At 39.7% G+C, this 24,208-nt stretch overlaps 1 protein-coding gene across 3 annotated transcripts in view; it reads right to left on the bottom strand.

Moving 5' to 3' along the window:
• FNDC3A (fibronectin type III domain containing 3A) overlaps positions 1-24,208 on the bottom strand; it is a 114,294-nt gene that overhangs the window by 87,399 nt on the left and 2,687 nt on the right. For 2 of the 3 annotated variants that reach the window (XM_052664525.1, XM_052664526.1), the window contains exon 2: positions 10,757-10,885. In XM_052664525.1, coding sequence (XP_052520485.1) covers positions 10,757-10,858 — 102 coding nt within the window. In that variant the 5' untranslated portion in view covers positions 10,859-10,885. Of the gene's footprint in view, positions 1-10,756; positions 10,886-24,208 lie in introns of those variants that run through there. The other variant, XM_052664529.1, reaches the window with a different exon arrangement.

Below are 24,208 nucleotides of genomic sequence, written 5' to 3'. Positions count from 1 at the left end.
TTGGAGAGCTGGAGCCTTGTTTTGTAAAAATAGAAAGCCTTCTAAGAACCAGTAAAAAGAGAAATGTTAAAATCTGCATCTAATTTCACTGACAAACATGTTCAAGACTTGTCAATGTCTACGTATAACAGTGTCCCTATGCTCCATGTCTCACATTTCATTGCTGAGAAATATTTACTTTTTCTTTTTAATCTACTTCATCTGTTTTGTCTCTTCTCTTCTGTACTACACAATTCTCACAGCTTGGCTAAGCAAAGTTTTGTTTGTCTCATTTACAGCAAACCCAATCTGTTTCATTTGCATAGAAACAGGCTGTGGTTAGTAGAAAGTGCACAGATTTGCTACTTAAAGTAATCCCACTGTAATATCTTTAAATCATGAAAAAAACAAAAGTGTAAGAGTTACAGAAGTGTATAATGTATAATCTGTATAATGCAACTGACAAACATTTGTGTTTCAAAGTTTTAAGCTAATCCTTGTTTACCAGGAGTTAGAAGGATATTGTTAGGAGCAGTCACTTAACTCTGGAACTTTCTGAAACATCTGGTCCTGGCCAGAAGTTACAAACATCAACCTCCATAAATAAAAAATACAAGATGTGAACCAGATTATTCTTATTTCACCATAGTCCAATGAACTTGAATTTTACAATGCTAAGCAAACTGAAGGAAGGACAGAGCTCATACTGTGCAGTAAAGTGGTAAGGGCTAAGCTTCCAGCTAATCCCCACAGAGGATGGCCAGTCCCCTTGATAGGCACCTTCCATACGTCTGCTTTATTTGAAACAATCTGAAGCAGAATCAGGGAATAAACTCATTTAAGTTGTATCCAGACAGATTAAAAGATAGAAGACTGTCAGATTAACTTTGGAAAATGAATTTAACAGAGATTCGTGTCTGAATGAAAGGGACAAACAATTAACACTTTATTGCTCAAGGAACTACTAATATTTGGGTAGACTGTTCCAATGCTTACAGAATCAAGAAGTTCATAGGTGTTAACAACTCCTGCACTTCGCCTGCAAGCTGTACCAGCAGTTGCTGCGTATTCTATATCAAATATGTGTTATTTGGTGTTCCACTTGCCAAAAAGCAACTACTTTGGATGACTGTCTACACCCCTAATCAAGCTGTGAAGGTCTAAATACTGTGATGATCTTAAAAAGCACACATTTGAAACAAGCAAAGTTGTCGTGTCACAATTACAGCGCTGCTATTTTGCCTCCATAAAATGCCTAACAATACATTAAACAAGAATCCTACAAACATCACAAAAGCTGGTTGAGATGAGGAAACTCAGGTTGAAAAAATAGAAGATATGCAAGTGATGATGCAAGTCAATGGCATTCCTCACCTAAAAGAATTTCTTTGTCAGTAATATCTAGACATGTCTGAAAACCTGCACAATCAGTCTGGCATTCATGAGAAACAATATACAATGTTATAAAGCAGTCAGGATCAACCTTTGGCCTAGCACTTTAATACATGATTTCAGAAAGGTTATAATGCTACAATTGATTCTCCCTCTGTAGGCTGAGGCAGAGCCATTTCAGCACTTACTCTGATCTCCATCAGGTTTCTGCAGTACAAAAAGAGGATCCAGCAAATGGGAGACACGCTGCATGCCTTACTCTACAGTCAAGAAGTTACTCCAACATCAGGTTACTGGTGGAGAACTTCGCCAAGTGCTTGGCAGCTGAGATCATTCTGGCTGTGCAGTGCTCTGTAATTTATACTGGAGTTATTCCAAAGGATTAAAGAGAAGAAGGGAGAGAAGGTATTGCTGCCTTCTCTTCCCTACATTTTTTGACAAACATTTAGAGTCTAAAACTTACCTGAACAACAACTAGAAACTTGAATTAAAGTAAAAATGCCCTTTTAAAACAATCTCTCTAATACAATGCAATTGTAAAATTCAGAGAAAAATGTAAACAAAGAAGATGGAAGAGTGTAGGCATCCATCTTCTAAAGAGTTTACAAAATTTTAAAAATATGTAGGCCATCAGTTTGCAAAGAATATGGACAAGAAGAGAGTTTTGTTATTTCCCAGCATTTCTTAGGACAGCTCCGTTTGGTGACACAGGAATATGTTAAAAGCTTGTAGTATTAAAGATCGCTATTTAAAGTAGGAGTGTTAAATCCGGACTACCAAAGGAATTGCCAAAGGAAGAACTGTATTCTCAAGTTATTAAAAAAATGCATACAACACATACAAATAGGATAGCACGGGTTTTGATGGCACTTCCCAAGTAGCCTCTTGCAGCCCCCCTTCTTTCTGTCTCCCAGAAGTTCTCCCCACACACTCAGATTTGGGTATTGCTGGACATCAAAACACTGCATGGACAACACGAAACAGCGTTAGGAAAGAAACTGAGGGCTCTCTCCTAGATTCAGTGAGGTTAGGAAGGCTCAGGCTGTACTGACCAAGTGATGCAAACTCCACAGCCTATAAATATCTTTCCTGTGTGTTTTCTCCTCTACTTTCAAAAAGAAAGAGAAAGAAATTAGAGCCAAAGGCCTTTTTTTTTTTTTTTTTTTTACTGTGGTGCATAAACCAGAATCTACTTCATCCCTAAGGACGTCATTCTGACTGCTCTATGAAATGTGTAATTCTGGAACATGCAGAGGCTTAGATGGACTTTGCCCACTTATAAATTAAGAAACTCCTCAGTCACCATGAGAAACAGGCTTAGCTAGCAAGGGATGTACTTCAGATGAATTTCAGTCACTAAAGGAACTTTGCAAAGCAGTTACATTTTTGTTTTGCAGAGAGATTACAATAGCTACCTTTTGAAGAACAGACATAAGTACTGAGGACTACTCTGTATGTTCTTGACTCTGGCATTCAGATCCTGGGGTCCACTTAACATTAAAAGTCCAATGGAAGGAAGGAAGCAATCACCATGCCTGAGCCTAAACAGGACACCCTTCCAAATGTTGACAGAGCAGCAAAGACTCAGGAACTGGGAGCACTTGCAACAGACTGCAGAGAGGAACTGGGCTACCTCAATGCTTGTAGCCACAGGTCGTTTGCGCCTACTCATCTCATTAAATAAAGCACTTCAATATAGGCACAGCTCTTTAGTCACCTTACTAAAACAAGACAGATATCAGCTTCCACTAAGTGCTTATTTCTCCCCATTGACTGTACTTGCAACCTAGAGTGACTAACATTTGACTTTAAATCTGATTTTCCCATGTCTCCCACATCTCCAAAATGTCAGCTTCCAGAGGCTCATTCCACAGGGGGAAGCCATGTCACAAGTATCTTGGGAGGAATCTAACTAAACTAGAGACTAAAACTGTTCTAGGATTCACAGCACACAAATTAAATCAGATGTTTAGAAAGAAAGAGGACTATCAGAGAAGCTTTATGAAACTACTTAATTCCACGAGTCTTCCTACTGAATACAAGTAGGAAGGCTGAGAACTACACAGCCTTTGTTCTCCTTTCTACATTTTTTTTCAGCTGGTAAATACTAAAATATATTCAGATGCAAATATTAATTGTGCACTAAATCCAATGCTGCTTTTTACTTACCATCTAAGAGCAATACAATATTCGTACCTAACTAAAAAATGAGGGTATTTTGAATTCTATCACTTTCTGCTGAGAACAAAGACCTCTTCTTCAAATGTAAAGCAAGTTTCAATGCATTTGCAATCAAAGATACAGCTTAAATGCACAAGAGAAAATTGCTTTCAAAGGCAAAAAGCAGTCTACATTTAAGACTTCACTCTTCCTGACCAAAAGAATATGAAGGATTTAGAGACACAGCAAAGATTAAATAATCTTTGGGCATCAAAACTCACATCCTTTTTACAGCCTTTTTTTTAAAACTCATAACCAACTTTTACAGAAAGTATCTTTTGCATATGAAATGTCCAAGATAAGTTTTACATATCTTTCAGTGATGACTGCTACACAGAACTACTAATAAACACTGCAAAAAAAAAAAATCAGCTTGACAATCACCTTCTGTACATTGGAACTGCAGTATTCTATGCAGAAGAGTGTTAGTGATTCCGGTGGGCATAATTCTGTTGCATTTCAGTGCTACGAAGTCACTGAAGTATGGAAGAATAATTGTCAACTAAAACCAGCTTTAATGAGTCCCTGAAAAAGTTCGACATATACGCTAATCCAATAGAGCCAAAGGGGAAGTAAAAAAATAAGACAGAAGCAGCCATGCATGTACTCTATGAAATCAAAACAAAGATAAAAGGAAGGAAAAGAGCACAATACGGAAAGCTGTGGGAACATTTATAACAGTGTATGTTTTTAAACAACATTTAGCACAGATTATTTTCTTAGAGGAAAAAGATTATGCAACACATGCAGTTGTAGGCTTGGCTTCCAGCAGCAAGGCAAAACCAAAGCAAGCTGGAACTTGATTATATACCATATGCCTTTCAGAAACGGAAACATCAGATGAAAAACTGAGGAAAAACATTCAGTAACCTGATTCAGATCTTTATTACCTTTCTGCTTTAACCCCGCCTATATAATCAGAAAGTCATAAAAGGGAATTTTTAGAAGTACTTGCTTTCATAGCTGTCTGACCAAAGACTTTAAAAGGTTAATGCCAACTTTAAGATCAAAGTCTTCATACTCAAAGAAATCCATTTTAGAAATACTAACTTGTAGATTTAATGCTAAATATCTATTTAATCCAAAGAATTTGCAAAACTCAATTTGCACTTAAACTCACATACTGCATATACTGCGTATACAACACACATTCCATATATATTACACAAAAACATCCAGGCTGGATGTGGCTCTGGGCAGCCTGGTCTGGTGGCTGGCAACCCTGCACATAGCAGGGGGGTTGAAACTAGATGATCATTGTGGTCCTTTTCAACCCAGGCCATTCTTTGATTCTATGATAAACAAAGTAAGCAACCAGCTTCATAACCTGAAGGTATGACTTTTTGGTGGTATGTCACTGAGAAATAAAGCTGACTAAAGGTCAAATACTTTGCGCCCCATGCCTCAAAGAAAAGGAAACATTTAGGAGAGGGCTACTCAGAGTGTTATCTATCTTGTTGGTAATGAAGGACACCAATTTTAGACCGGGATGTCTCTCTGCAACTTAACGGCTTTAGTGGGAAGGTGCAAAGAGGGTCAGAACTGGAGGGCTGCTGCAAACTTCTGTCAGTAATTTATTGCTTTGTCTTGGGAAGAGCACTGGGTGCAGTAAGGACTGTCTGAAACAATTTAACTCCAATTTACTATCAGGAAAACAAAGAACCTGTCAAAGAAAATATGAACTTTCCTCCACATTTTCCTGGGTGGTTCGCTCATCTCCACCACAAAACCAGGACTCTCCTTCACATCCAACCTCAGTAATAACCAGTAAAGCCGCACTGGAGTAATCAGCCTTACATGAAAAACCCCAAAGCAATTCTGTCCTCATTCAATGCTTTCTTAGTATAAGCTGGTTTTTCTCAGCTTCTCCATATTTCATACCCATCATTACCACTAAGACTGAAGGAGTACACTACCCATTCTACCACATACACTACCACATTAAACACAGTGGTGATACAGTATAAAAGCAGTGCATAATAAACTGACAGGAGCTAACGGGCTCCAAATCTGCTCTTCCTTTTCTTCAGTTTCATACTGTGAAACTAATACCAGCTTCTCTGAAACTCATCTTGTGAACTGTTTTGTTTTAAAACAGGATGGAAAGTTTCAGCTTTAACCTGATCAAGCTCTTCTTTTCTATATGTGACCTTTCATCTTAACACATTCCAATATTTGTACTACTTCAAGCTTAAACTGCTAGCAGAGCTTTAAGTACTTGAAACAGATCGTTAAGATATGTACTGTTCTAGAAAAGCATTGAATGGTCTTTATCACTTCAGTAACTCATTTACTGCTCCTGCTGAGTCCAATCACAATGCTATCAACAAGGCTTGCTGCTGGGTCCTTGGCTACTTGGGTCACAACAACTCCATGCAATGGCAAGAGCCTGAGGAGATAAAAGTGCCTGACAGAAGAGGACCTCGGTGCTCATCACAGCCGGCTGAACATGAGCTAGCAGAGCGCTCAAGTGGTTGAGAAGGCCAATGGCATCTTGGTCTGCATTAGAACTAGTGCAGCCAAGAGGAACAGCAAAAAGCTGGTGAATGACTAGAAGCAAGAGAACAGCTGAGGTAATTGTGGTTGTTTAGTCTGGAGAAGAGGAAGCAGAGGGGAAACATTATTACCCTCTGCAACTATCTGAAAAGCAGTTTTAACAAGGAGGGTGTCATTTCCTCAGATGACAAGTAACAGGATGCAAGGAAATGGCCTCAGTTTGCACCAGGGAAGGTTTAAATTGAACAGCAGCAAGGATTTCTTCACAGAGAGAGTGGCCAAGCACTGGAACAGGCTACCCAAGAAAGCAGCAGAGCTCCCAGCCCTGGAGTTAAGAGACATAGGAATGTGGACTGAGTAAACACTAGAGTGATGGGGCTCCATTGTAAAACAAACAAACAAACAAAGTGACCTAATATTCAGGTTAAAATATTTTTCAAAACACATTAAAAACACCCAACTGCTTTATACTTCAATACATTTCATTTGAAGATGTATACATACTTCTTTCATCAGTATAACAAAATTATTTGTTATGTTTGTATTGTAATCACAGAATGGCTTGGGGTGGAAGGGATTTCAAGGATCATGAAGCTCCAACCCACCCATGCCACACTCAGGGCCACCAACCTACACATTTAATACTGGACCAGGCTGCCCAGGGCCCCATCCACCCTAACCTTGAACACCTCCAGAGATGAACAGGGCATCCACAACCTCTCTGGGCAGCCTGTTCCAGCACCTCACCACTCTCATAGTAAAGAACTTCTCCCTGACATCCAACCTAAATCTGCCCTCCCTCAACTTAAAACCATTTCCCCTTGTCCTGCTGTTATCTACCCTTTCAAAGAGTTGATTCCCCTCCTGTTTGTAGGCTCCTTTTAGGTACTGAAAGGCTGCAGTGAGATCACCCCACAGCCGCCTTTTCTGCAAGCTGAACAAGCCCAGCTTCCTCAGCCTGTCTTTGTAGGGAAGGTGTCCAGGCCTCTGATCATCTTTGTGGCTCTCCTCCGGACCCTCTCCAACAACTCTCTGTCTTTCTTGCATTGGGAGCCCCACATCTAGACACAGTACTCCAGGGCAGGGAAACAATCACCTCCCTGTTTCTGCTGGCCGCTTTTCTTCCAATGGAGTCCAGGATATCATTTGCTTTCTGAGCTTCAAGAGCACACTGCTGGCTCATGTTGAGTTTTTCATCCACCAAGACTCCCAAGCCCTTCTCTGCAGGGCTGCTCTCAAGGACTGCTTGATACAAGATGCTGGTAAATTCTGTCTGCCCTTCCCATGGACAAGCCTTAATTTGGCAACGCTGACAAAGGAAGCGGCACCTTTAATTCTGAATTGCCCATGTTTTACATACAGAAACCTTTTTCTACATAATGATGGCTTTTTAATCAGCAGATATAAAAGGGGTTTCCAGCAAAATTTCTTGCCACTGAAAAAAAAAAACCCACACCTGCAAATTCTTCATGAGTCATATATAAGATGGAAAAGAAGGACAGAAAACAAGTCATGACTTTCACTAGTCACTAACACAAACCAGTAGGCAATGTTAGTTATCACAAAAGGAAGAAAAATGATCACTGAAGGGCTGACCAATGCTTGCTGAAAATGTATTTTTCCTTTTAACTGAAAAACTCTAGAACTATTCGTTCCTCTTTAGACAAAAGTTCTATGAAGAAACATATTTATTTTTTTAAAGAAGGGACACCTACAGTATACATGATGTCTTTCCTCTTGCAATCAAGAAATCCCACAACTTTCTTCTTTAATCAAATTATTTGCTTGTTTTTCAGATTTAATCCTGCTCGGTAAAAAAAAAAAAAAAAAAAAAAAAAAAAGCAACATTTTAACGAAGAAGTATCCCCAAAAGAACATTCAGGTAAATATCAGACTTAAATCCCACACCATTACAAAATGATTTTTGACAGCACAGCTTGCTAGTCTTGTTTTTGGAGAAGGCAGAAGTAGTAGTTCAGTCTCAACTACTTTTGTAAGGTTATGGCAATTAGGGAAGGTTCCCAAGGACTGAAAGAAAGCAAATGTCACTGCAATCTTCAAAAGAGGACCAAAGGAGCTACAGGCTGGTGGACACCACACTGAGCCTTGCAAAGATGAGGGAGTAAATCTTCCCAGAAAACATTTCCAAAACACACTGTGGATTTAAAAAAAAAAAAAAAGGTGACTGGGGGTAACCTGTACCAATTCACAGAGGAGAAACTGATAAATCTGCATAGCCTTCTACAATGAAATTATCAGCATGGTAAACAAGGGGAAAGCAGTAGATACTGTTTGTCATGACCTCAGTAAAGCTTCTGATGCTGTCTCACATAACATCTTCATATGGAAAATGACGAGCTACAGTTTAGACATAGGCAGTGTAATAGACTGAGCACTGGCTGAACTGCCAGCATCAGTAAAAGCTATCAGCAACTGTCCACCTCACTGCTTGTCATGGGGCAGAATACTGTTTACTATCTTCAGTGAACACCTGCAAGATGGGACACAGTGCATCATCAGCAAGTCTGCAAGTGGCATAAAGTCTGGAAGAGGAGTTGATAGCTGTTCTGCCAACTAGAAAACCTCAACTAGCAAATGAAATGGACCAGCAGGCATCTTTGGGTTCAGCGGAGGGAAACACAAAGTCCCACCTCTGGAGAAGAACAACCTCATGCAACAGTACCTACCATGTTTGGAAAGTGGCTTTACAAAACTGGACCTAAGGTTCCAAGTGGACAAGTTGAATGTGAGCCAGCAATGCACCCTCATAGCAAAGGTCAACAGCTTCCTGAGCTGCATGAAGCTGCATAGTCCAGTATTAAATGGGGAGGTTCGTGGCCCTGCATGTGGCAGGGGGGTTGGAGATTCATGATCCTTGAGGTCCTTTCCAACCCCGGCCATTCTGTGATTCTGTGAAGTAGAACACTGCCAACAGGCCAAGGGAGGTGATCTTTTCCACAGCTAGAAGCTATGAGATCTGGAGTAGTAGGCCCAGTTCTGAGCTCCTTGGTATGAGAGACATGGACATATTCCAGCAAAAAGCTACAAACATGTTGAAAGAACTGTAGAGTTTGATGTGTAAAGAGAGACAGAGCTGGGAGTGTTCAGCCTGGAGAAGAGAATGTTCAGGAGAGGATTTTATTATCAGTGTGCATGAATACCTGAGAGCAGAATGGAATAAACAACACAGAGCCTGAGTCTTCTTAATAGCACTAGTGACAGGACAAAAGATAACGTGCACAAATTAAGAAATTCCAACGAAGCCTAAGAAATTATTTCATTCTGAGGGTGGTTGGGAAATAAACCTGTGAAGTCAATTTTCTTGGGGAATATGTAAATCCCATCTGGACATGGCCCTGGGCGACCTGCTCTAGTTGACCCTGCTTTGAGTAGGGAAGGTTTGACAACGTGATCTCCAGAGATTCTTCCCAACATTAAGTAATGTGCTACACGTCTACGAGAAGTTTTCAACAACAGTAGGAAAAAAAGAATACTTACATTCAGGTGAAAAAAATAAATGGTGGAATGCTTAACTTTACATACGCATGTTTTGTTCCTTTCTGTTTGCAAGGCTTCAAAATTAAACTATATAAGGCAGAACATGCAAGAAAATAGTAACATTCATTTCCTTGCATGTTACAGGTTACTGCTTCTCAAATTCCATATCTGAAAGCAGAACTGGGAGAAAGCAAGAGTAAGTATTGCCTCTTCTCTCTTTTTCTGGAATGTTCTGTCTGTGCATTTAATAAATGAGATTTCTCAGCATTTAAGCTTGTTCTACAAATATCTCACTGCAGCCCAAACCCAATTTCACGAACTGCTGCAATCAATGCTCCAATCTCATTTTACATTTCTTTGTTATTTTTACCCTACAAAACAATTCAACAATTCCTCTTTATGATAACTAAAGATCAAACAAGAGACCAGCAGACTCCTGTCATCACAGACAGTGATCTCTCAGTCTGTTCAGATGCTCCATGACAACTTTGTTTTTCACCCCTTTTCTTCAATTAGAAGCTGCTCCAGAATCAAGCTTCTCTGGAATCTAAAATATTCTTCTGAAGTTAAAGATGGGGAGAATCATTATTTTATACACACACACACACACACATACAGTTTCTCTCCGGAGCTGACCCTTTTAAAGCATTACAAAACTGCAGTTGTGTTGTTCTTAGTCATCAGCTTGACTGTTTTTCCCTAACAGAATACTTCAAAAAGTATCCAGGCAGACACAAACATCCAAGAGCAAGTCCCACCATTCAAGATGCCCACTTTTAAGGAAGACAGTCACTCTAGAGGCCAAAGTTGTTAGCATGTTTATGAGCTAATAAGCTCTAACACGGGGCGAAGCTTATCAATCTCAACAAGGTCATGTGATAATGTAAATATGTAGCTTCTAAATTAAGAATTGGCCATGGCTCAACAGCTTGGCAGCTGCCTAGTCTTGCATTTCTATGAAAACATTCTTTCAGAAGACAGTTTTTCTGCTTCATATTCCTAAAAAAATCTCTTCTCTGCACTAGTTCCATCTTCAGCTCAGTCCCTCAAATACATTAATGACCAGAGCTACATAAAAATACTTCATATGAAGATATTCCAGTATCAATATCAATGATGCTGTTGGAAAAAGAGAAGGGGAAGGAAAGAGAAGATATTGAAGTTTTCTTACCTGTTGTGCTCCATCCCCGCTAACAATAGGGGAAGTTAGAAGAGGGATTTCACTACTTATAATCGAACTGGTATCCAGTAACGGTGGGTGCTCTGCCATCATCGACGGTACACAAATTCACAAGATCACCTGCAAAGAAAAAGTTACTCAAATGGTTAAACTATACACATCTCTGAAGAGTTATCCTTCAAAAACAGCCTCATGTGAGATTTGTTTGTTTTAAATTACAAAGTTGCACACACCTTAAAACACACCTATGCTTCCACAACATCTCAGCAAGCACGTAAGCTTGAAGATGATGCTTCATCGACTAGGAAAAGCCGTACTTACACAGAGGGTAGGTTTAGACCCCCTCTAGTGGCTGAACCTCAGAAGATCCATCACAGCTTTTGAGATATGAAACCAGATTTTTTAACCTTTGATAATAAAGCAAGAGTTTTGTCCGAATTTGACTGGCACTACTGACAGAATGCCTACTGGAAAGGTATGAAAACAGAGCAATTGCCTTAGAGATTAGACATACTGTATGTTTATATCACAGTGGTACCAACTGACATCTATGAACAGGGGCAGCATCAGTACTATTATTTATTTTCTTCTTGTTATTCCCCCAACCTGATTTTTCCATCAAAAGAGACAGGAATAACTGAAAGGTCCAAGTGAGATGAATGAATTCTTAGGTACAATCTTACAGCTGTACTTTTAAAAATAAATTCAAATTGAAGACACATTGTTTTGATAGCCAGTAGGCAGTCCTTTAATAACTTTATAAGCAGCTAAAAACTGCAAGAAAAATAAACAGAGGCAAGAGGTCCAGGAAAGCAGTGAGCCACTTCAGCTTTGATGAGTATCAAAGTAACAGCAGCAGAAGGAAAATCCAACTAAGCTTATTTATCTGTGACATTAACCAGCCATTAAAAAAATAATAATGTGGTTTATATGCTGTTGTGGTATGAGGACTTAAGACAAGATGAAGATAACAGTTTTTCCATGCAGGAAACGTGTATTATGAGTCAAATGGCTTCTGTAATTCTACTTCATTTAAAAATATCACCAATATCACTGAGTTACATTGGTTTAAGTGTACTCTTCTCAATTCTGTCCCATAGACCCTTACACCTGGTTTTTGAAATAAAAGAAGAAAAAAGCAATCAACAATAATAAATAAACTGGTATTTCTTAACAAAACAAAAACAGATGGAAAAAAATCCAATAGAGGCAAGTTGTATATCCAGAATTCCCATGTCAGTTACATTTTCCATCTTGAAAAGAGTGCTTAGCATCAAACTTATAAAGATTAAGCTGGGGAAAAGCTTAGACAGAATTTCTAAAGTAGAACTGCCTCCCTCCATCAGTACTTACTGTAGCCTGGTGAAACAAATCAGGAACAGTTTTAAAAGTTACACAGTCCAACAGTCAGTAAGATTACTTGAGTTCATCTGGCTAATGAAACTCTCTTACAAACACTTCTAATACTAACACACCATCTGTTCACAGAGATGTTTACTTACAGCGTATAGCTTGCTTTAAATGAAAAGTACTTGACAAAATTCGAGGGATAGAGCCAGTTGAATGACTCCAGTAGGACGTTCCAGAGGTGTTATTTGATTAATTCCAAGAGCTGCTCTTACAGCTTCCTGCACAGAGGTGTCTCAATCTCTACCCCAGCTATACATATACAGAGCAGTCTGGCTGTTTCCAAGCTGAAGATTGTCCTACTATAAAATTATGAACTTGAAGAAAGAAAAAAATAAAGCCTTCTGCAATGATTTCAGATACTTCAATTACTTTCTTGGTCTACTCTAAACTTTGGGGAAAAAAAAAATCCCTCTAGGTTAAATGCCTTTGAAACCTAACTGTGATTATTTAAGAATTCGTCACCACTTACGCTAAGCCATTTCACAGAAACACAGAATCACCAGGAGGTTTTAGAAAAAACCTCCAAGATCATCCCATCCAACCGTCCGCCTACCATCAACATCTTCCCACTAAATCCTGTCCCTCTGTACATCTAAACTTTTATACCTCCTTAACCAGGCCAATTAGTCTTCCAGGCAATGAGGACACAGTTTTCTATTCCTACCTTTCTTTAAAAGCTTTCCCCCACATCAAAAAAGTCCTCCAGGCTACCATCAATCCCCACAGCTTGTGCAGGTGGCAGAGGGCTGATGAGAGTTACTTGGATCATCTTTCAAGCTAGCAGGTTTGAAGGTAAGCTTCCCCGGATAATATCCAATGACTATTTAAGCAGGGGTTAGAATTAAGACATATCCTTTCTCCCATGGTAGCTACAAACAAGCTTGTCCTGTGCCACCTCTTAATCTCACAGGTATAGAACCAGCTATAATGTCAGAGACAAATTGATTAAAATACTCCAGACTGTAATACAGCACTCTCCTGGGTCTACACAGACATGGATTTCCCCAGGTTTAATCTGAATCAAGCTCATTTTTCCCAAGCTATCCTGCTAATGACTAGATCCTTAGATAAAAGAGTGGCTTCCTGGCTTCCTTTATCACACAGTGATTTTTGCCTGAGTTTGTAACTTGTGATGCAACAGTTGATGTACTTGCAACATTTATTGGGCCTAAACCAAAACACACCCATCAAACAGGACATTGATGAGAATCAAACATAACCCAAACCAACACAAATACTACTGCCACGATCACTTCTTCAGCTCTTCCAACATGGGAACAGCACTGGACATATTTAACATTCGTACCAAGATTCATTCATTAATTTTTTTGCAAGTGCTTAAATATGTGATTTGCAAGAAACTGAGGTTCCTATAGGCACCCAAGTACTGAGGCTGATTGCACACAAACTGTAGTGCTTTAACTGGGACACAGCTAAGTTCCATGTTGGATCTGAGGGTTTGATTTATTCTGGAGATGAAGCACTGCTGCTCATTGATAAGCCCTGACAGGAGGTACCAGGCATAGTGTTATACGTCCTTCACCATAATAGAAGTGCTACCTGGCAGGCTGGGTAATCAATCTAGAGAAAGAAGTAAATCAATGTTTTCTTGACAATACAATATTAGATTTCTTCGCAATGCCACAATCTTAAGTCTCACACAAATGTGGACCAATGCTATATGCATCAAAAACCTTCTCTTCACCAGTGGTTAAGAGGCACCAACCTGTAGACACTGGTGTTCTCTGCCATACCTGTCAGTAAGATGTGGTACATCCACCACCTGCAGGTGCTTTCTCTTTAGCTATGAGAACAAGAACTGACATGAATGTGTAAAGGTAGAAGAATTGAGCAGCAGAAGATGTCAGATACAACAGAAAAGGTTAGCATCAAAATAATAAAAGTTCAATAAACCTATCTTAGAAAAAATACAATTATACCATGTTTGATCTAAGGGTATCAAGTGGGCACAGAACTTTTATATCAACAGAACCAGATACCTTGCACTCAGTTTCTGGAATCCAGAGCTTTGAAAAAAAAAAGACCTCTATATAACCTGAATCCTGGGTAAGACTCAGAAGTCAGGAAGAAAACCAGTCTTACATTCAAAAGCCTACTGTAAAAGGGAAATGGGACAATCTACAGCCAACAGTGATCTGACACCAAGCAGGTTCACAGTCAACACTGCATACATATTATTTGTAAAGAATTAAATGATTGATGAAAGTATCTTATCCAATTAACTTGATCAGAATCTTCTGGTGGAACGTTTTTGACAAAGGTTCTGATAAAAGCACTGGTATAACAGTCAGACCTTTTCAGCATTACACATTTTTCCTGAAAAAATCATTACACGGATTAGAATTGGAATGACAGCTGTCAAAAATATTAATGGTAAATGTAGAATTACAGAACAGGTGAGCTTCAAATAGGATGAGAAGGATTAGTTCGAGGCTTCTAGCTGTAGATGTTTTTAACTTAGGAAAAAAAAATGAAAAAAAAAAAAGAAAAAAACTCAGGAAAAAAATGAAAAGGAAGTTAGAAGGAAGTCTGGAAATGACAACCATAACAGCAATAAAGGACTTCAACATTTTACTATACTAAAATAGCATGAATACTTAAACAGCTAAGCATAACAAAAAAGTTTTAATTACATAAAGGTAAAGCTATTCTTTCTAGAAAGAAAGATTAACTGAATCCTGAGAAGGGCTGATTCTTAGAAGGACAATATAATAGAAGTGGACAGCCAGAAAAGCACAAGCTCCCCCAAAAAACCATTAACAAGTTACATCCACAAGAGAACCTCATTTAGCAACAAGGACAATATTTTTCCTGCCTCTGGCTGCAAATAAGCTGGAGCTCTACTGTAACGATTTAACAAGCTTTGTCTCCAACACCCTCACTTGAAATTGTTGGTATTTGTTCAAAAGAATACTAAGAGTGACCGGGACTTCTTGATAATACTGTTCCATGTGAAAAATACCCCAAGAGTTTGGATATCTGGACTAAGAGCACCACAAGGTCTGCTTCTGCAGACCTGGATGCAGTGACTGCAAAAGTTACCAATAACCTACCCTCAAGTGAACAAGGGTAGAGACTGCACATGCCCTGACACAGAGAAACGCAGGTAGACTAGATACAACATACTGCTAAGTATGTGCATACCAACATTTTCACCTTACTGTGAATAAAACTGCTCCTGCAACTCTTGACGATAGAGCTGCTTTTCATCTCCACCTGGTTTCCCAATGTATTCAGAATCTGAGGTCCTGAGGAAGAGAAGCAGCTTGCATTAGGACAACAGATGAGTTCACTAGTCTCGTCAAGGCCACTGAAAGCTAACAGGTAGTAGAGGAGGGGGTAAAGCAAAGAGATAAATCTAAGGATTTATGGCCAACTGCACTGTTCTAGTAGATTAAAAAGGACCAGAAAAGCAAGACACCTTAGATGAATAGACAGATAATGCTGTTGCTATGCACAGAAGCAGCTGAGACAGTTTTCTGCTAGTAGCCCCTTAAAGGCACAGTTATTTAGAAATACAGACTAACTTGTGCGCAGCATAACTGCTGCATAAACAGCTTTTTTTTTTTTTTTTTTTTGTCTTGGTACTGAATATTCTTAGTAGTGGACATTCAAAGTGCAATGCAGGATTCTTTCAGAATCCACACTGAGGCTGCAGTAGTATTCAAGGAAGACGCTGCCTCTCCCGAGTTTGCTACCAAGCAGGACAGGTTAATGCTTTGTACAAGACTTTGGCACTAAACCACCCATCCCTATTACCCCAAATTGCACTGTTGCTCATTTTCCTCATCTTACGAAAACTTTCTAGTCAAGTTTTCTAAAGTCTACCAAAGCTGAAACAATGTGAAAGCATCTGAATTTCCTATATATAACTTGTTTAGATACTCCAGGGGTGGTGTCTGAGGAAACATTAAAGAATCAATTGTACTAACAAGCCAGAAGACCATGTGACATTAAGGCTCAAAGGAGTTCTACTCAATAGTATGCAAGTATATATTCCTAAATTAAAATGACAATTAAACAATCCTTAAATACCTTCTGATTAGCTCCTTAAACACTTGTATTCCTCTCCAGTACAAACAACTCTGACTGCTACTCGGTCACCTGTTCATTAAGGGTTAAAGAACATTGCAAGGCTGAGAGCACTGGGCAGTGCATTTCCTCTGCACTGAAAAGGCTCAGCCTTTCCATCCCCAAGAGTCCAGCAGCTGATCTTAACGACAGCCTCTGAAAACACATCAGCATTAAATCAGCTGGATCACCAAGGCAAAAGAACATGAGTCAGCAGCACGCACTCTCGTAGCAACGCATGCTGGCAGCATGCTGGGCTGCGTTAGCAGAAGCACTGGGAAGGTGCTTATTCCCAGCCAGTCAGCACTTACAAGGCAGCATCTGGAGCACCACGTCCAGCTTTGCTTTTCCCAGCCACCCCCTCAGTATGAGAGAAGTGCCCCAAAGACAAACAGGCTTAAGCAAATGACAGCCCAGGAAAAGCTATGAAAACTGGAGAAGACTGGGAGTCACCTACCTGCTGGATTCCACTACCTATAGGGTCCCTAAGAAGAACTCAAACCAAATTTTCCTGGAAGCAAACAGCAGAAGGAAGAGAAGTGACAAACAACTACGGGACTGGAAATTTTATCTGATCAGAAGGCAAAAAGGTATCTTCATAGTGAGTTGTGCAGTACTGGCACAGGCTGTTCTGAGAGGCTGCAAAATATCAATCCTGTAGACCAGGGGTCTCCAAAGTGAGGTGCATGTATCCAATGGGGTGGGAAAGACAGTCCCTTGGGATGCAGAAGAACATGTTTCTTGTACTAGCAGTATATAAAAGACTTTTTTAAAATAGTGTTCTTTCAATCTTTATCACATTTATTACGTACCTATTAGTACACGTTTATAAATTCAAAATAAGCGTACAGATATTCAGGGCACATATTAAAAAACACAATCAAAACATTTAGAAATCACTCTTGTAGAAGGTCAAAACCTGACACACAAGGTCCTGATGAACTGCAGTAAGCAGTCTCTGACAGTGCCTTCTGGAGCAACCTTCTCTAAACACCAAAATATTAGAAAATCAACACGTACCATGCTATGCTAAAGTTACACAGCTTTCATAGCTCAGAACCTGGAGAACCACCCTCCATGCTGGTTGCTGGTTACTCTGGTGCTGATGGCTGTTCCTCAGTTTGCCATTTACAGGGCGCTTCTTCCTCTTCTCCCAACTTACACACATTACCACAACATTCACAGCAACTTAATACTCTGATACTTTAATTCCATCAAATCTGGTGACCAACAGCTATGTTTATTATTACAGAGACTGCAAACAAGGTCCTTGATTCCACAGAACGAGGCCAGGAGGTGAGCAGTGAGAAGACCAAGGACGCAACACAGAAAGGTACAGCATAAGGAACAGGCTCAATGAAATCAACACTAAGTATTTCCAAATAGCGTGATGATATTAAACTACAAGTGACAATAATGGTTCCATTCCAAGATTTCTCTGTCAGTAGAGAAGTTTCATACATGCTGCAGCCTGCATCACATTACAGCTGCCAGCACAAGGTTGCCATGAGGTGTTTTCCCAGCAGACAGGTGTGCATTCCTTCCTCACCTGGCTCCTCCTGAAGCTCTGCTCCCCAGGAACCACAGGCACAACATCCTCAGAGGCCCAGGCACCTTCCAATAAGGAGGAAAAGCTGCTCTGAGCAGAAAGCAATTCCTGGTTCTTGGCTTCGCCTAAGGCCAACAACTAAAGAGAATCAAAAAGGCTGTAAAAGCATCGTCCGGTTGCACAGCAAGAAATGCCCTATCTTCCCTTCCCCAACACGAATACAACAGGTTCACTTTCAGTGGGCATCTTGGCAAACAGATGAAATAAGTAGCCCTAAGTAGCCCTGCTTCTTAGCTTAAAGCCTCACATCTGAGTGTCTCTTCTTTTCAAGAAGACAAGAGCTACTATTTAAACTTTTCCTGTGCTTTACACATTCATAAGTACTCACCATCCCCATTCTTTAATGACTCCTGAGAAATAAATTTATTATTTCCTACAGGTCTCCTCCTGCCAATTTGAAACCTGTAAAAATTACTATCAAGATTGCTCCTAATCTTTCAAATCAGCCAACCTGTTGAGAAGTCATCAGACAGGGCTGACACGTACAAGGGCCTAGCATGTACAAACAAGCTAAAATGGAGGAAATTCTGAAAACAAAATACACTGCTGCATCCTCGAGGTGAAGAGGAAAGGACAAAGCGTATGTGACAGATGTTACTCACGTCACTTAATGCTCTGCTGGAAAAAGCTGAGATACAGGGATGGTACTGGTACAGAAATTTTACAATATAATTACCCAGTGATCCATAAGGTTGCACCTGAGCCATTAAAGCTAAAAACAAAAACCAAATTCTCTTCAGCTTGCCTTGTAAAAGAAATCACAAGCTAGCAGAATGGCTTTTTTTCCTCCCTGTAGATTTACCATACTTGCGTGTGGCAATTACAGTAAAGCAGTTTTTGTGCTTTTCAAATTTGAACTAATTTTTTTAAAATTAACGTTCGATTTCTCTAAAATATCTGCTTTGCTTTTTCAGTTTTTCCTATTTTAGAAAAGCAATTCCTGCAAAACTCGGTAAAATGTTTTGTAACAGAATGAAGAAAATTGCTATTTTCTGTCAGAAGAAAAGTGCTTTGTGGAACATGTCTATTTCACTGTAATTTGACAATCTTCTTTGAAGTGATGTGAAACAAATGGTTATTCCCTTAAGTCCTGGTGTTTAAAATGCCACGGCTGCAAACAGGTAGATATAAAAAATTATAAGCAGTGTAGTTTTGTAAAGTGAATCAACAGCAACAAACCGACAACAGTAGAAACTGCAAATCAGAACAGTTGGGAATGAAGATGCATTGGAAAGCATTTTCATAAGCAATGCAATTCCCTGAAGGTAAAAAGAATCCATAGCCTCTACGATGAGTAAGAATATACTTCACTCACAGCTCTCAAGTGAAGTCACACATCTTCACTAAGTACAATTCTCAATTAAATCCAAGAAACCAAATACACATCTCTGTTCCCCCTGTTACTTCAGGGACACGGATATTACAAAGTATACAATGAACACAACACAATCATGGTGAAAACAGAGATTTGTGAGCAACCCTGAGTTAAACTGGAACAGCCAGAACTGGTTCCAAGTCCCTTCCCATAGTCACTGTCTGCTCTCCTCAACACAGCAATAGCCACAACTGTAAAGCTTTGTTGTGGGAGCCAAGAGTATTATAATAAATCAATACCTGCATCAGGTTGCCTTCATACTGCAGGTTGCAAACTGTAATGATTTAGGAGCAGCTTGAAGTGCAGTTCATGGATTCATGTCACGGGTACTATTACCTATATGAGAATGCACAGTAGATAACTGGAAACATTCCAGATGTTCAAGTTTAATGCATTTCTATTTATGAGCCAGCAATTTTTGAACCTCAGCCAAACAGGCTAGGCTCTTATTAACAGCTAATGCAGGAAACCAAACTTGTGAAGGTGAGGACTCCATAGAGAAGAACTACTAAATACTGATAAATCAGTCTTCTGCGAAGGGACAAAAGGCTCACGGATGCTCACACTTCTCATCTAGTCTGGCACTTAGACTGTAAAATGCTTGATTGTATGCATCATAATCAGTGCAGTGGAGACTACCTGAAAACACCACATAGTGGTTTTTAATGTTACAATTACTAGGTTGCTAATAAGCCACCCACAGCCCACATCTGGATGAAGCACACAACTTGAAGTGATTGCATAAAAAGAGTTCAGGACTTTCCAACAATTTGCCCCTCCCTCATACACTGACAGAGAAGAGAAGCCAAAACTGGTTGTGTAACTTCTGGGAAGCGGTAACTGCAACCACATAACAAATCAGGGAATTAATCTGTTCATTACATTCAGATCTACTTTGATAGTGTGCATTTTAAATCAGTGAGTGAGCTATCAGCACCACAATGTATGCTTAGCCCCAGTCCTTACCAGGCACGTCAATGTGATTCAGTCACACCTTGCTTGGGAGCTACAGGACGGCCTGCTGATCTCGCAAGAGGTAAATACTCTTTGGAAGGAGTCTTGAAAATAAATGAGGAGACTGAATCATCCTTGCTACACAAATTAACAAAGACATACAATGCAGTTTAACTTGATACCACATTGATCTGAATATACAGCTGGTTTGTTAGTTTTACCCTCCTCTTACTTTCAAGGACTTCTTTAAACTCTCCTAATTTTACTTTCACGCCGGCTAAATTAGGTTCTCCTATGATTCTGCCAGGAGTGGATTTCCTTCAGTTTATTTTCTGAAGATCACAAGGGTTGAAAAACATCTTGGCCTTTCCCAGTTAACCATTTCTCTTGCCTACGTTTCTGTTTCAGAACATTTTCAGAGAAAACAAGCCTGCTCAATGCCAGAGATGAAACTACTCTCATTAGTTACCAGCTCCCTCCTTCTGGCAGCTATATGCAGCAAGGACAAACTTCTTGTGTAACTCCTTTAAGGCAAACTAAACAAACAAACAAGTATTTCTTTTATTAATGTGCTGTAAGTGGTCAGTGAGACAAATTTATTGCAGAGACAGCTGCTGGTCTTGGAGCTACAAAGAGTGCACGATTCAAGAACAACAAGCAGCTTTTAAAGAATTCTTACAAAACAGCCTCTTCTTGCTTGTTCTGAAAGATGAAAGCTACGTTTCCAAAGCACAGGCTAACATAGGATCAATGAGGCTACAGATCTTCAAATTTAAAACATAGGTCTCTGCTTCTGTAAGGAACAGGGTAATAACACAGAACATGACAAGACAAGGACGTGAAAACTACTTTCCAAAAGAAAGAATACACTCAAAAAACCCATATTTGAGTCTTAAAAGTGCACCTTTCAGATCTATTTGTTAGGAAGACTTTTAATTGCTAGCTAGTACTAGCTGCTCCCACCTGCTCTGCCATGAGGAACTGGCCAACAACACAGCAAGTTAAACTGGAGGGCAGACAGAGCTTTAAGATATTCTTCAAAATTTGGTCAGTGTTAAGCTGCATCAGTTCCCTGGTCCATTATGCAGACATACACATGCCTGCCAAGCACAGGAATAAATGGACTATTAACTATTTCTTCTAGCATCAATGCACTTGTAAATGAACAGTAAAAAAAAAAAAAAGCCCACAGGCAGCCAATGTGGCAGGTGCTTCACTTCTGTAATAGCAATGCAAGCAGTCCAACAGCATCTCAAGGTGAAGGCAACTCTTAGAGTTAAGCGTGCAACTGATGCCAGAGTTCTTCATCAACAGAGGAGTCTCCGCAGATACAGAAGGGGAAGACCAGCAAAGCCAGAGCAACACACCTAGGATTACTTGCCAACAGTCACTATTTCACAGCTTCTTTCAGTCTTTCTTTCCTAGCACCTTCTTGCAGCTTGCTGAAGTCCCCTAACAGCTCATTAATAGAAACACTGAAGTATTAGCAAATAGTTACAGCCACAGTTCTCTTTCACTGCCAGCACACTGCAAGTCACCTGTTATTGTGTTGGAACTTCATATGCTTCTACCGAGAAACCCCATTTTTACCTTACAGATTAGTTTTCAGCTACAGGCAAACTTCTGCTCATCATTAGTAATAAATCTGCAGCCCTACATTTACTTCCCTGCCCCAAAATGAAGCTTAATGGTTTTGTTGCTAACACCTCAGTTTCCTTCTGCCAATGCAGAGTACATAAAATTTCTCCACTCAAAAGAACAAACACTGAAGAACGAAACCTTGCAGCCTGAAAACTGTCAAGTTGGAGAAGAAGCATTTGTTATGTGATCAAAGGAGTAAGATATGGTATTAGCTATGGCAAAAAGAGCAGCTTGGCCATACCCTGTGCTTGTAGGATCTTACACTAAGTACTGTACAGTCTTTGTTTACCACAGACATTGTATTTGCACACTGGGGAAACTCAATAGCATTTACAAGGAAGTATTTACATAACAGTAAACTATACTGTTGGCTTTTTTTTGTTTTTTTTTTTTTTTTTTACTTTAGAGCAGATGTAAATATTTGTGAAGCTCATATTTACCTCAAGTTATTCAAGATCAAAAGGCATTAAGAACCGAGCTTCACAGTTCTAAACGCAACACATGCACAAAAACCAAAGCACATTCAGAAAGAATTGCCACACAGAAAGTGAAGTTAGCACTCTTGTGCCACATACTCTTTTCACTCCCAGTTACCTGAATCACGTTGCTATTTACAGCTGTCACAGTACAAATCCTTTAGGACCTTGTCACTTTCCCCACAGACAGTACTTCCCAGACATCAATCAGTAGGGTTGTTTTCCTGTTTCTTGGTTGTTCTTGTGTTGTTTCTTTTCTTTTTTTTCCCCTCAAAGTCACAGAGTGCATCAGTTCAGTTTGTGAACTGTCACAGCTGCAAAGCACTTCTCTTGCCATTATATTACAGAAGCTCATGTACTGCTAGAAAGAAGGACGACTTTAGTTTTTCTAGAAAGCAGAAGAGATTTACCACATTGTAGAAGGTGCTGATCTTCTCTTTTACTGATAGATTGTAAGAATGAGATTTAGTGGTTAAGCTCAGATGGAAAATTTGTAGATATTTCGATAGTTCTTTATGTACAAAATAAGCAGGTAATAAAGTAGGACATTTTTCCACTGCTCACGAATGAAGGTTTGCAACTTTTACTTCGTCCTATGTACTTGAGAACAATGCTGGAAGCAAGGTCAGAGCATTCCATGCACTCCTGTTTCACCATTATGTCAAACTCCTGTTGGGGTTGTGTTTGGCACACAAGCTACCAAGCTGAAAGACAGGGTAACAATGTTAACCACGGCTGAGTTTGACTGCCAAAGTTGGCTGTGGAACAGCACAACGATCCGGCCCAATATGTCTGGTTGGCTCTGTTTGAGAGGCACTCTGAAGACGCTGCCAATGAACGTGGCACTAAAGTTTTAGCAAAGTGTTTGGAAAGCACAAGGATATTCAATTGCTGAGGTTCTGCAGCAAACAGAAAAACATTCTACACCCGCAAAGAGTAATAGCACAACCCTCTAGACAGCCACCCAATATTAAAACACTAGCTACAATTATATTTTGTTATTGACAAAATGGCACATTAAATTCTATTTCCATCTTGTCAAAAACATTTATGACAGCTCATCAGAAACATTTCCACCAGTTACAGGCTCAAGACTACATGATGGAAGCACAGCTGGAACAGGACCAGATCTTAGGGGTGGGAGGCAGACTTCAAAAATATTTGTCCAACCTGAAACTAAATGCAGATTGACTGGAACAATTAAAGATGACAACCTGCCAGAAACATGCAGCGCTACGAAGTGTTACAGACACTTTCTAAGCATTCTTCTACCCCATCAGCCTACAAAACAAAGACCCCCTGGATGGCAATCCAAAACATTACTGCCCATAAGCACGACGTGTTTTGATAAACATGTTTATGATAAAGGTTAATAGTGCTTCTATGCAGGCATCAAGCAAAGACCAGCATTAAGGAAGCTCAAAGTTTAATCTATACGGCAAAACAGAAGGAAAAAGTGCTCATTTCTGTAGTTCAGGAAACATTGGCCCCATGAGCAAAGTAAACATTTGTGTTTACTGTACAGAAGCAGCAGTTATGTACTCATTCCAAACTATTATCACTTTCCTCATCTACCAACAGTATCTTTTAGTTGAGCTGACAATCCAAGTCAAATCTATTTTTACTACATCTGGTCTTATAGGAAAAGCAATGGCTCTCACAATTCACCTTGGCACCATAAACTGCTGCTAAGTAGAACCTCACTACAAATTGCCTGGGAATTTTCCTGAGCCAACAGTTTTAAAGAAATGGATGATAAAATAGAGAGGTGTTATTGACAGATGTAACCAAGAGAATCCAATTCATATTTCAGATCACAGAAACACGCCAACGAAACATGACATGTTACCTGTAGACATTTTAGTAGAGATTGAACTAGAAATCCC

Source organism: Tympanuchus pallidicinctus, unplaced genomic scaffold (assembly GCF_026119805.1).
Source record: "Tympanuchus pallidicinctus isolate F22 unplaced genomic scaffold, pur_lepc_1.0 scaffold6, whole genome shotgun sequence".
In the NCBI taxonomy this organism is placed as follows: domain Eukaryota; kingdom Metazoa; phylum Chordata; class Aves; order Galliformes; family Phasianidae; genus Tympanuchus; species Tympanuchus pallidicinctus.
The sequence above is the reverse complement of the archived record's forward strand: the minus strand, read 5'-3'. Positions and strand labels throughout refer to the sequence as shown.